The 11,053-nt window shown below is 43.4% G+C and overlaps 2 protein-coding genes across 5 annotated transcripts; both read right to left on the bottom strand.

Moving 5' to 3' along the window:
* Positions 1-329: 329 nt before the first annotated feature.
* Positions 330-2,391, bottom strand: cdca9 (cell division cycle associated 9). Of its 3 annotated transcripts, none has more exons than XM_062458289.1 (10): positions 2,184-2,391; positions 1,960-2,091; positions 1,831-1,868; positions 1,677-1,731; positions 1,484-1,554; positions 1,316-1,371; positions 932-1,015; positions 738-828; positions 567-653; positions 330-471 (listed from the first exon to the last, which is right to left on the bottom strand). In XM_062458289.1, exons 1-10 carry the CDS (start codon positions 2,293-2,295, stop codon positions 424-426), a joined length of 774 nt encoding a protein of 257 aa, XP_062314273.1. In that variant the 5' UTR covers positions 2,296-2,391; the 3' UTR covers positions 330-423. The 3 variants fall into 3 exon arrangements, with proteins under 3 accessions (XP_062314273.1, XP_062314280.1, XP_062314264.1); XM_062458296.1 differs by having other exon boundaries at positions 567-649; positions 1,831-1,871; positions 2,184-2,389; XM_062458280.1 differs by having other exon boundaries at positions 1,831-1,871; positions 2,184-2,388.
* Positions 2,392-4,849: 2,458 nt separating this feature from the next.
* Positions 4,850-10,382, bottom strand: zgc:158258 (uncharacterized protein LOC791186 homolog). 2 transcript variants are annotated; one of them, XM_062458215.1, is made up of 4 exons: positions 9,844-10,382; positions 7,412-7,640; positions 7,024-7,219; positions 4,850-6,711 (listed from the first exon to the last, which is right to left on the bottom strand). In XM_062458215.1, exons 2-4 carry the CDS (start codon positions 7,514-7,516, stop codon positions 5,501-5,503), a joined length of 1,512 nt encoding a protein of 503 aa, XP_062314199.1. In that variant the 5' UTR covers positions 7,517-7,640; positions 9,844-10,382; the 3' UTR covers positions 4,850-5,500. The 2 variants fall into 2 exon arrangements, with proteins under 2 accessions (XP_062314199.1, XP_062314196.1); XM_062458212.1 differs by having other exon boundaries at positions 4,851-6,711; positions 7,412-7,592; positions 9,844-10,381.
* Between the last annotated feature and the right edge of the window lie 671 nt (positions 10,383-11,053).

The raw sequence follows: 11,053 nt of genomic DNA, 5'->3' as shown, positions 1-11,053 counted from the left end.
CCCTTTCCCAGGTCTCAGTGTTCTCCTATTCTGGATTGACGAGTTCTCTACACCACAGCACGTGTTTACCAAAGCAGGATTTTTTTTTTTTTTTAAAGGTCTTAGACAAATTAATAAAATATTAGACAATATTGTGCATATTATTCACCCATTGCATCGGTTAGTCCATACCAGGTGAAAGACCCTGCAGTTAATCTAATATACTGTTGTCATGGTGCAGCATGTGAAGGAAGACCCCGATTAAGCTGGCCATGGTTATTAAACAAGACCACAGCATTATTCCAGCCCTCCAATAGACCAATGACCACTAAAGCTAAATAGACCAGCACTTTCAGTTCTTGTACAATATTAAGAATATCTTTATTTAAATCAAGTTACAGTAAAACCGGTGCGTAGATGGATTGCATGGGTGAATCACCCCAGTTAAAGACTGTTCAGTTTAAACTTGTTGGCTAGGTAGACCATCAGTTTCTGAAAAACAGAAGAAGTCAGTTGTTTTTTCCCCCCCCCCCCTTCATTGTACAGTAATGTCATTCATTTTTTTGCGATAGACTAGACTCATCTACCATCAGCCTTTGCATCTGAAGAACAGCCATATCATCCATTTGCCTCACGTCAATCTCGTCCTTGGTCTCTTCAGAAAGACAAACTGTCTGTGGAGAAAAATAATGTTGGTGCTTGCCAACGACATTTCCAGTTAGCATCAAGGTAAGAGTGGTATAAAAAATATATAATACCTCCCCAAGAGAGGTAGATATGGTGACGTATGGTGCGGACCCTGCCGCGAAGCAGGACATGCGGTCATTACCGCTCGACAGCAGGACCGCTCTGGAGACGAGAGGTAAGGGACACATCCACAATGTGCCAAAGGAAAAAGGCATGCCTTTTCATTGACATGTTCCTAATGAGTTAAAACGACCGATTGTCAAACCTTTGTTTACTAGTCAGTGCACTCTGGTCACTGGTTTTGGCGACACGAGACACTGCCCTCTTACACGTTGAGGTAGAGGCACACCTGTGGCAGAAAATGCACAAACAAGCATTTAGCTGAAGTGTGGCGGCTTTGGATGGCTGGAAGACCAGGGTTGGTAACCACTTGAACTAAACCTAGTCTAACTGATCTAAGTTGTATGTCACCCCCACCCCAGGCCAGCTCACAGTTTAGGAATGATTCCAGGTTTAATTTATTAGGGAGGTTTAGATAAAATTCCCTAGCGGCCTGTCAATAGGATCAGGCCGAAAGAACTTCAGTGTACCTGTAACAAATGGCAACATTTTTTACATTGAACTGGGAGTGAAAGAGCAACATAGTTACCTTAAGTTTCCTGCGCTTGAACTTGTAACAAGAGATCTTGTTTTGTTGGTTGCCTTCTGAAAAAAACAAGACCTGTGAGGGTACTTTCCTGGCGAGTGCATTGCCACGAAATTGTTTTTGCCCTGTAATGAACCCTCAAACGATCATGGCAATAATGCTGGACAAAACCTTAGCTGCTTCTAACGGTTTCCTTGTCTGAGATCCTGTGATCCGTTTGGGTGCACCATCGCTGACTTTAGCTGCAGATTAAAAAGACAATTTACAATTCAACTAGACCAGGAGGAAATACAAGTGTTCCGTTACCTCCAAATGAAGACTAATGATTATTGCCGATTATGCATAAAGATTTGTCAAGACAAACCTTTTTTGCCGCTGTGCTTCCTTGTGAGTGGCTGATGCATTTCAGGAGACTCGTTCTGTTACAGATGGCATGATAGGTGGTTACTGTATGTGCCCACTAGATGGTAGGCTATTGTTTCACCATTATAATTTGTGGAAGTCTTTTGTTGTTGTACCTTGACAGCAATCGTTACGTCTCCAGCTGACAAACCACCTGCTAAGAAAACAAACATGTTCATCCTCAATATGCGAGCTTCACAACATATTTAAAAGATGTCGAGATTAAGTGTACATTTATTTTTTACCATTTATCAAATCTTTGATTAATGTGTTCTGGAGGGCAGGTGGCATTTTCATTAGTTCCACTTTGAACACACGATCTACCGTGGCAAGAGTTTGCTCCATTTTAGACACCATCTCGTTGATGCGGTCTTGCGCTAAGGGATGAGAAGGGCAATGTTAACCAAATTTCAAGAAACTTGCTTGATATTAGCATAATTTCCGGTCAGTAGGCTGTCAGCAGTTTTACCATCTTTCTCGAACTGTTGGATAAAAAGATCCGCTTTCTTTTGACGCATCTCGCTCATTTGCTCCATGAAATGCCCTTCGGCACTCACTTTTCTCGTTCGCTTTGAAGTCATGGTCTACGTTTCAGAATAACTCCTAATCGAATTCAGTTTCACATTAAATGTTATTCACTGAACTGCAATTCCGATCAGGTGTTTCGTTAATTGGCCTAATTGCTTGCATCTGTGTGGGTCTTTTAGAGGAGAGACGTAAAACATCACCCCGGATGTGCAACTAAGACAATCACAGACATGACCAAGGAGTTAGAATCTAAACAATTTTCTCTCTCCAAATTGACCAGAAATGACATTACATTTGGAATCATAAAGTAGGTTAAGAATTTATACTGAATACTTTATTTTAGGTAAGTGTTTTATTCACATATGTATGCATAAAGAAGACACATTGTACTGCAAATCACTGAAGTGTGAAAAGGAAAACAGAAAAAAAGTGTTACTGATGCCTTGAACGGACAGATATATCTAAATAATGAAAATAAAGTTGAATATTATTAACATTCAACTATTAAAATTGGCAAAATATGTCGAATTTAAGTAAGACTGCAGGTAAAACAATACAAAGTCCAGAGACAGTTAAACAATAGCTCAATAATATTCAATAGCTCAGTTGAAAAAGAAGGCTAGTTAACTAATATTCATTATACATCCTAAACACCCACCAATCAGTTTCTTTCTTCAGTTCTTAAGATGGGCTACAAATGTTTAGGAACCAATGTGATTATATTTGGGTTTTCAGTGTCTCATACTAAAAGCTATGTTCAATATATGTTTTGTACTGCAACACGTTGGGTTAAGGTCAGGGTTAGGCAGGTAATGGTAATGGAGGCTGTGGCCAGAGCAGGAAGAGACTGTCTTTGACCTCACATTCCACATTCTCAAGGCTGCTACCGTTTGGGGTTCGATACTACCTCCCAAACTCTTGTTTTACTCTTCAAGGAGATCATTTGACCGTCTCGTGAACGTTCTCTACGCATGAGACCTGGGGAAGAGGTTGCTCTCCATGGTTCTGAAAAGTACGATTGTTGGGTATGTTTGTCGGTGTTATTCTTTTGTCTACATACAATTTTTTTTTTTTAATTATACATACTTTTTTTTTATCATATAGTGTACTTACAAGCATTTACCACATGCCCCTTGATCAATCCCCCTTTTGATATCTCATGATCACACACACCCATGACCTATTGCACCAGCATTTCCTTAAAGTCATAAATCAAACTCTATTACATTTTGACAGAACTTCCCACTTATGACTAGTATTGACATGTTCTCATGCGTGACCTTATGACCTCCACCATGGGAGATAAACTCCCCTAACCAGAGGGGGCCACCTCCAGCCCTGATGAAAGATTTAGGTATAGGATACAGCAGGCCCACGTGATGTGTGTGTGTGTGTGACCTCCAGCATGGTGAGTGATACATCTATAGTATTCATCAGACTGAAGCAGTGTGTTGTGTGTTAAAGTGTTATTCACTGTCCATTTCACTCATACAATGTAAAGTGTAGGCTAATTAAACACATTTAACACTACACACAGTCAAGGACCCATGTTTAAATCCTGGCTACAAGTGTGAGTCTTTGCTCAGTCATCTAGAAGAGAATGTGTAATGAAGTATTTATTTATTTAACATCTAGTCTAATTTCTATATGGCTCTGGCAGCTGGAAATGGTGTCAATTTCTTGATGCGAAACCATCATATGCAAAGCACTCTAACATGCTGACATGGATATCGCCAGGCCATAATAATACCTGCCTGGCAGAGAGATAACACTGCAGTGCTACCATAGCAACAGCCCAATGCAATGACCATTCCACCAGAGAAGGTTTAGTGTCTATTTTGTGTCCATTTTGTCTCTGTGTTGTGATGGTTTTCCATCAGTTTTGTGTCTGTTTTATGTGGGCTGTATGAGACTGTCTCTTCCAGGCCAGTGAATCAAAGGAACGGACCTCTTTGTGCTGAAAGAATGAGCAAGTTGAGCGACACAGAGAGTAGGGTGCTTATCTCCCTCAGTGAAAAACAGGTTCACCTAGAGTAGGAGCTCAGTTTCATTCGATAGCACAAGAGTGCAGAGTAGGCTTTCTCATCGTCGGAGTGGTATAGTTGTAAGACGAGTAGCATGACTGATAATCCACCTGGAGGACGGGTGCTCTGGAGAGGCAGGGAGGTGAACGCGATGCTGAACCCACATTGAGTATATGCTGGCAAGTTTGAGATAACCAACTAGTATGTAGACAAAAATCCACTTTAGAGGCAAAATATAGCTAATATTGCCATCCCTGCAGTGTGTTCAGTTAGCCAAAGCTGCCCCCCCCCCCCCCCAAATAATAAAAAAAAAAAATGCAGTGGCTCATGGGTAATTAGTTGACATGTCTCATCCTTTATATATTAATCTTGGAGGTAAACCATGACAGGTGTCACATGTGGAGGGGTGAAAACGTAAAGTATACTCTACTACAACAAGCAACTACCCTTCTGATGGTGGTGGTTATATGTAGAATGCTGCAAAAAAAAACGTACTGCTCTGATTCCAAACGAATATCGAAAATTGCAGCTTATGTTCCAAAACTGCTGTTTTTTTGCAAAGGCAAATGTTTTGATGCTACAGAAAGCGCTTCTGTCAAGTCTCAAGTTTAGACATCTGTTTGTGCCCTTGTTCAAAACCAAAACTATGATTAGCTTGTAAGTGTGGACAAAGAAGGCTGTTATTTAATAGCAGGAAGGAAAGTAAGACAAACATAAAACTTTGTTCACAACAATATTTAGACAAAAACTGCAGGAAACTGATGGGGAAACAACTGTAAAAATACATCACTCGCACAGTCAAACACTGATATGAAACTATTGTTGAAATGACAACCTTAGATCATTAAAACAATTATATATAAACATGTTTTGGATCAATTTCAACAGTATCAGTTTGTATTTTCTTTTCTATGAATTGGTCATATGAAGATATTTTGTAGCACAATGATTATTCTACAGCTAAAGCAAATTGCATTCGAAAAATTGGAATACCATTCTTACAATAATCTCATTCATGACTCAATCTCAATTTCAATCATTACTTTTTCCTGACTTTCAACTGAACAAAGTAGTGTACAAGTAACTGACAAGTCAACTGAAAGTGCTGAAAAGAAGCTGGGTGTGTGTTCAAAGCTCAAAGTATAATTTCAAGGACTTAAAAGCAAACTGGCCCCAAAAGTCTTCTTAGTTCCTGTCTGTCACCCACCCAAGGCTGAAGTGGAGGAACCCTTCACTAGTCTTTCAGCAGGCCGAGTTTCCTCAGGGCCTGCTTTCTATCCTCTCCCATGTTGGGCACCCTCACCACACTGAACCCCACCGGCTGTGCAGGCTTTTGGACCCCGGGCTTGGCAGAAGCAGCAGAGGAAGAGACCATTTCTGGGGCTTTGCTTGAGCCAACTGGGGGACCACATCCAGCCTTCCTCTGGCTGCTCAGGGCATCGGAGAGGGGCTGGGGGACGCTCTGCTGGGTGGCATGGCTCCCCAGCCCGACCCCGGAGCGCTCCAGGGTGGCAGCCTTGACCCCGCTGGGTCTCAGTGGGTGTGAGAGGGGTGCGGCGAGCTCCTCGCTCCTGGAGCGATGGAGAAGGAGACTGCTGCTGCTCTGTACTGGCCGGGGCTTAGAGAGGGCCTCCCTGGAACCCTGGATGTAGGAGAAGGGATGGCCTTGTCCCGGGTTGCTGAGGCCTGGCTCTTTAAGGACGCTGTGAGCAGAGAGGTCCCAGTAGGAGTGGGACTTGAGAGGGCAGAGCGAGGCGCCCACAAGCCTGGGCTCTGGCGTGCTGTCTCTCAGGAGCCCCAGCTTCAGCAGGGCCTCCTTCCTCACTCTCTCGCTCTGCAGTGAGTTTGAGGTGGGCGAGGCAGCCGCTGCGTCCTGGGGACTCCGCGAGGCACTGGAGGGCATTCTTTGGGGCTTGGGAGCCACGACCGGTGGACTGGGGTTGGACCTGGTGGGCTTTTGGGGATGTGGGTCGGAGGGGGTCGTGGGGTGGCTGCTCCCATGGTGACCCTGCAAGGGTGTGGGACCCGACGGCTGTTTGTTCCTGTCTCTGGAGGGGTCAGCTCCCGGGCTGTCGGGAGCTCTCTTCATGGAGGCACTCTTCCTCAGCTGGACCAGAGCTTCGTAGGACAGAGGGCCTCGGGGAAACCCCACCTCAGGGCCTCCTGGTGGGCCCCGGACTTTGGTAGGAGGAGGAGGGACCACCACAACGTTCACCTCGGACGGGACACCGCATTGACCCGACCTGGGCTTGGTGACTGAGAAAGAGGCCTTGGACCCGGGATGGAAGTTCTCCTTGTTTGGCTCCAGGCCTGGCCTGGTCTTGGGCTGCAGGCTGGAGGAGATGTTGGCCATGACCAGGGGGGTGGGAACCAGGTAGCTGTACGCTGGCTCAGATAGCTTACCTTCCTCCCTGTCTGGCTGGTCACAGGTATGTCTGGATACATCTACAAGGCGAGAAATCTCTCATGACACACATGCTTCTTCCAGTTTACTCCAACACCCTGGTTTTAGTCATTGATCCGATGTGAGATCTGAATGTCTGCAATACCACACATCCTGTAGACATTTGTGTCTCATAATAATACTGATCTTGTTACTTTTATAATTTTCCTAAATGTTATAACACAGGTCCTACTTAGGAATAAGAAGTACACGTCTGACATTTTATATGACATTAAAGTAACAAACAAACTTGGAACTCGAACATCCTAAATCTAGCAAAAGACTTGACTGGCTCTCGGGTCCATGTCACTCACTGTAAAGCTTGCTTTGCCCCATGGAGGCTGAGAGATGGGCCATCTTGTTAGCCACGTTGCCGGGGACGGGAAGACGATCTGGCTCGTCATTGGACAGTCCGCTGTCTTCCTCGGTGCTGAGGGACTCGATAGTCTCCTCCAGGAACATGAGGCAGGCCTTCTCCTCAGCAGAGAGATGCTTCAGGCTGTCGTCACTCTGGAAAACACACACACACGCGGTACACACACAGGTGCAGACACGCACACAGACACACACAAAGGTCAGTTCTCATGTATGTAATCATTTCATTCATCAATATTCCGGTGACTTAAACTCCTCGTGTGGGCTTGAGTGGACAGCAATAGAGGACAGCGTGTGTAGTGACAAAGTGAAGGTGTGGCTACTTACGTGACTCGAGTTCATGCTGACCACACTGTCACAACTTCCCGCGCTGTCCATGCCAGCCATGGTCTCCATGGTGATGCCACCAGGCCACGTGTCACTCTTTGGCATGGTAGAGGGGAAGGTGGGTTGTGGACTCTAGACTGCCTGTGGTTGGAAGTCCACAGTTTCTTTCAGAGGTGCCCGTCTGGTTCGTGTGACAGGAGAGGAAGATTGTTTTGAATCAGATGTTTCACTATGAAAAAAAAACAAAAAAAACAGTCCAATTCAGAAATAGTTTTTTACGTTTTGTCTCCCAAATTCACATACGGCAGCTGATGATCATTGGATTTCGGAAGCATACGTTAAACCTGTTCTCTGTATCTTCATCACGCACCCCATCCAGGTTTTTAAGCTTTCCTGTCACTACAGAATTTTCTTAACTGCTGGTGGATGTGTTTAGCAGCAGCCTGCCTAATAGTGAATGGGCGACAGTTAGCGGAGGGTTGGCTGAGTATCATGACTAAGTCTGTGTCCGTCAGATACCTTAGATAACGAACTACTCTCTCAGCTTGCATACATGTGACTCAGATTACAGCACATGTTTCACTAAGCCCCTTAGTCAGGATCAATTTCATTCTGAGTGGAAGACATCACACATTATCTACGTCCTAGAGGCCATTTGAGATGCAGCTCACCATGGAGTGCGGCCTTATCTGTCAGGATAACATGTGATGGATGTTGAATTGTGGACAGCAACAGTAGACCGAAGAAACTACTATTGCAGTGGTTCTCAACTGTTTGTCAACCCCCCCCTTTGAAATTAGAACATTATTTCACCCACCTCTCCTGTAATAACTACATACTCTTTTTTTGAAAAATAAGTCTGTCATCTCCCACAGCCCAACACACAACATGTCAACATCCTCATTCCCTCCCCCTCCCTTGCCTAGTTGGAGAACCGCTACCTATTGTATTTACTTTAAGAATCTTGAGACAAAAGTACAGTCTATTGATAGTAGTAGCAGTAGCAGTAGTATGCCTACAACACTAAAACCATACTAAACCCTGACAAACACATCCTTATTAGTCCCCAAGAGTTCTAGAAGAGTCTAGTAGAACTTCAACACCTGAGTAGAGCTGTCTAAGTAGGTCAAGGCAGCTCTAGACACAATAGGTGTCCTGTTTGCCGTTCTACCTTTGCTGTGAAGCACTCCCTTTTTGCGAGTTGAACAACCTATGCCTGCCGTTTATGTGAAGCCAGCAGCCCTAATCACCCACCCACCATCCTTCCTGAGAGCTGAGGATTTGAATGATGACAAAGCAGACGATAACATTTATTGTCTTTCCACCTCACGCAATCTAAAACTGATCCCATGCAAATATCACAAACGACTTTGCAAGCGGGGTGTAGGGAATGGAGATTATGGCCGGTACACAGTGACTGGTTCAAGAAGCAGGCTTTGTTAGAAGTTCAACATGATTGCTCCTCAGATGTCAGGCTCCTTCCCAATCACGTATCTCTCAGTTCTACACAAGCTGTTATCAGACAGACTGGGCCATATGCCTTATGCTGTCATTTCCTTTGAAATACAGCAACCCCAGACCATCTAGTCAATCATTACTGTGTCTAACCATCCCTCCCAGACAAGATGCACACGCTCACTGGCTGGGCTATTGTGGACATTTGGTATTCCCACAGTCAGACTATCACTAACTGTCCAGAGCTCAGCTCAAAGGTCCCTTTCCCTTCATAATAAGAAGGGCCTGTCTTTTTTTAGGCTCGTCTCCAAAAGCAATTCATGTTAGGAATGTGATCAGACGCCTATTTACCATAAGTGTAAACTTTCAATAAAGTCATGATTATTCTGTGTTGAAACGGAACTATTGATTGCCATAACACAGGAACGGACACTGTGGAAAGATCATTTCCAATCACAAGTGTGACAACAGGCAGTAATAATTAATAAAGTCTGTTATACAGACGATTAAGTTATTCTGTATTTAATCGCCCGTGCACCAGCGTGACTCGTTGATAAAATATTAGTTACGAGTGGGTTAAAGTTAAACCAAAATCACTTGGCTTCGCATTCCTGAGAGTCCAGTTAAAGCTGCCACACTCAGTGAAAGGCTTTGGTGTACTGGAATAATAGACCCGCAAGATGAGTAAATACGAGAATACTGAATGCCATATGAACAAATACTTACAAATACAAAGAAAGAAAGAATGTACAAGATTGTACTATTTGATGAACATATTACCACTTAAATTAGTTTGTTTTTGGCAGATTGCTTGTTTTCTAATTAATTTCAAAGAACACTCATTTTGTACACGTTGTCAAACTAAAACATTTGTTGAAACTCAAACACGTTTCATGAGAATTGCTTAATTTTAAATCACTTGTGTAGCTTATACACTGCAACGTTTGGTAAACACGTACGAGTTAATATTTACATACCTGGAAAGTCAATGAAATTCTAGAAACCGTTATGTTAAAAGTCTTTCCAATGAATACATCCCAGAAGTGAAATTGATGAAATACGCGCCGTTGATGTTCAGTCTGATCAAGTCGTGTTCAACTGCACCTTGTCACAGGTAATTCACTAATTCACTACGTAGCCAGTGTTAGCCAATCACAGCGAAGTATGCACATCGTTGAAATCGCAGGTTACTCCTGTTACTACCAAGTGTTTAAACCTCTCCGTAGTCCTGCTGTTCTACACCGGTTGGTACATTACAGTAATTTTTCTTTGTTGAAACTCAATTTGGGGGTATTCAATTTGCCGGTTCAATGAGTGTTAGGGAGTGTATTTACTGTGTTGAAGGGGCGGCTGTCACTTGAAACTCATCCACTCTTAAATCCTATTAATGCAGGTTAAAGGTTCCTTAAAATAACGCGATTTAATCCCAGTGAATTGGCAGGGCTTTAATCTCGTTTGAACGATGGGATTCGTCATTGATAGCCGTTTGGTGCCTTGTTTACACTGTCAACAACTAGGGCCTACACAAACAGAGATGACTGTTAATGTCGCGGTGAGTAACCTCTTCCATTACGTCGATCGGTGTTGACAAATTCGAAGACATGCCACACAGTTTTGTTTAGGTACAACAAACGAGTGAACGCAAATTTTGTTGTTGGAATTACAACTTTTTATTGTGACACAACATTGGAAAAATCAAGTAAATCCAGATTAACTGTAGTGCTTAGTGTGCAACATTCATTATAAGTGTCCTTGTAAAAAGCCGTGACTGGGAACTCGTGTGAGCTGTAGTATCATTGAGAACTTTTTCATCTGGCACCAGGAGCCAGTCCCACACCACCTATACCAGGGCATACAGGCCTGGTCACACACAAGCTTAATGACCCATAGTTTCTCAGGCTTTCACATTATTACTGGTTAAAATGCTTACCTTTGACCTAAATGTTAAACCCCATTGCTGAAACCAACATGTTACTGAATCAGTATGGGAGCATTAACCCTTGTGTTATCTTCGGGTCATTCTGACCCATCAGTCATTGTGACCCACCGTCGTATTGCGACAAATTTACCTCATACAAAAACAAAGTGAAGCATTTTCTTTTAACTGTCGGGCTGTCTCAGACCCCCCACATTGGAATGGTTAAAAGAAAATTATTTGTATTTGTTTTTGTATTGGGTAAAATTGGG

The sequence above is a fragment of the Osmerus eperlanus genome, chromosome 1, assembly GCF_963692335.1.
Source record: "Osmerus eperlanus chromosome 1, fOsmEpe2.1, whole genome shotgun sequence".
NCBI classification, from domain to species: domain Eukaryota; kingdom Metazoa; phylum Chordata; class Actinopteri; order Osmeriformes; family Osmeridae; genus Osmerus; species Osmerus eperlanus.
The sequence above is the reverse complement of the archived record's forward strand: the minus strand, read 5'-3'. Positions and strand labels throughout refer to the sequence as shown.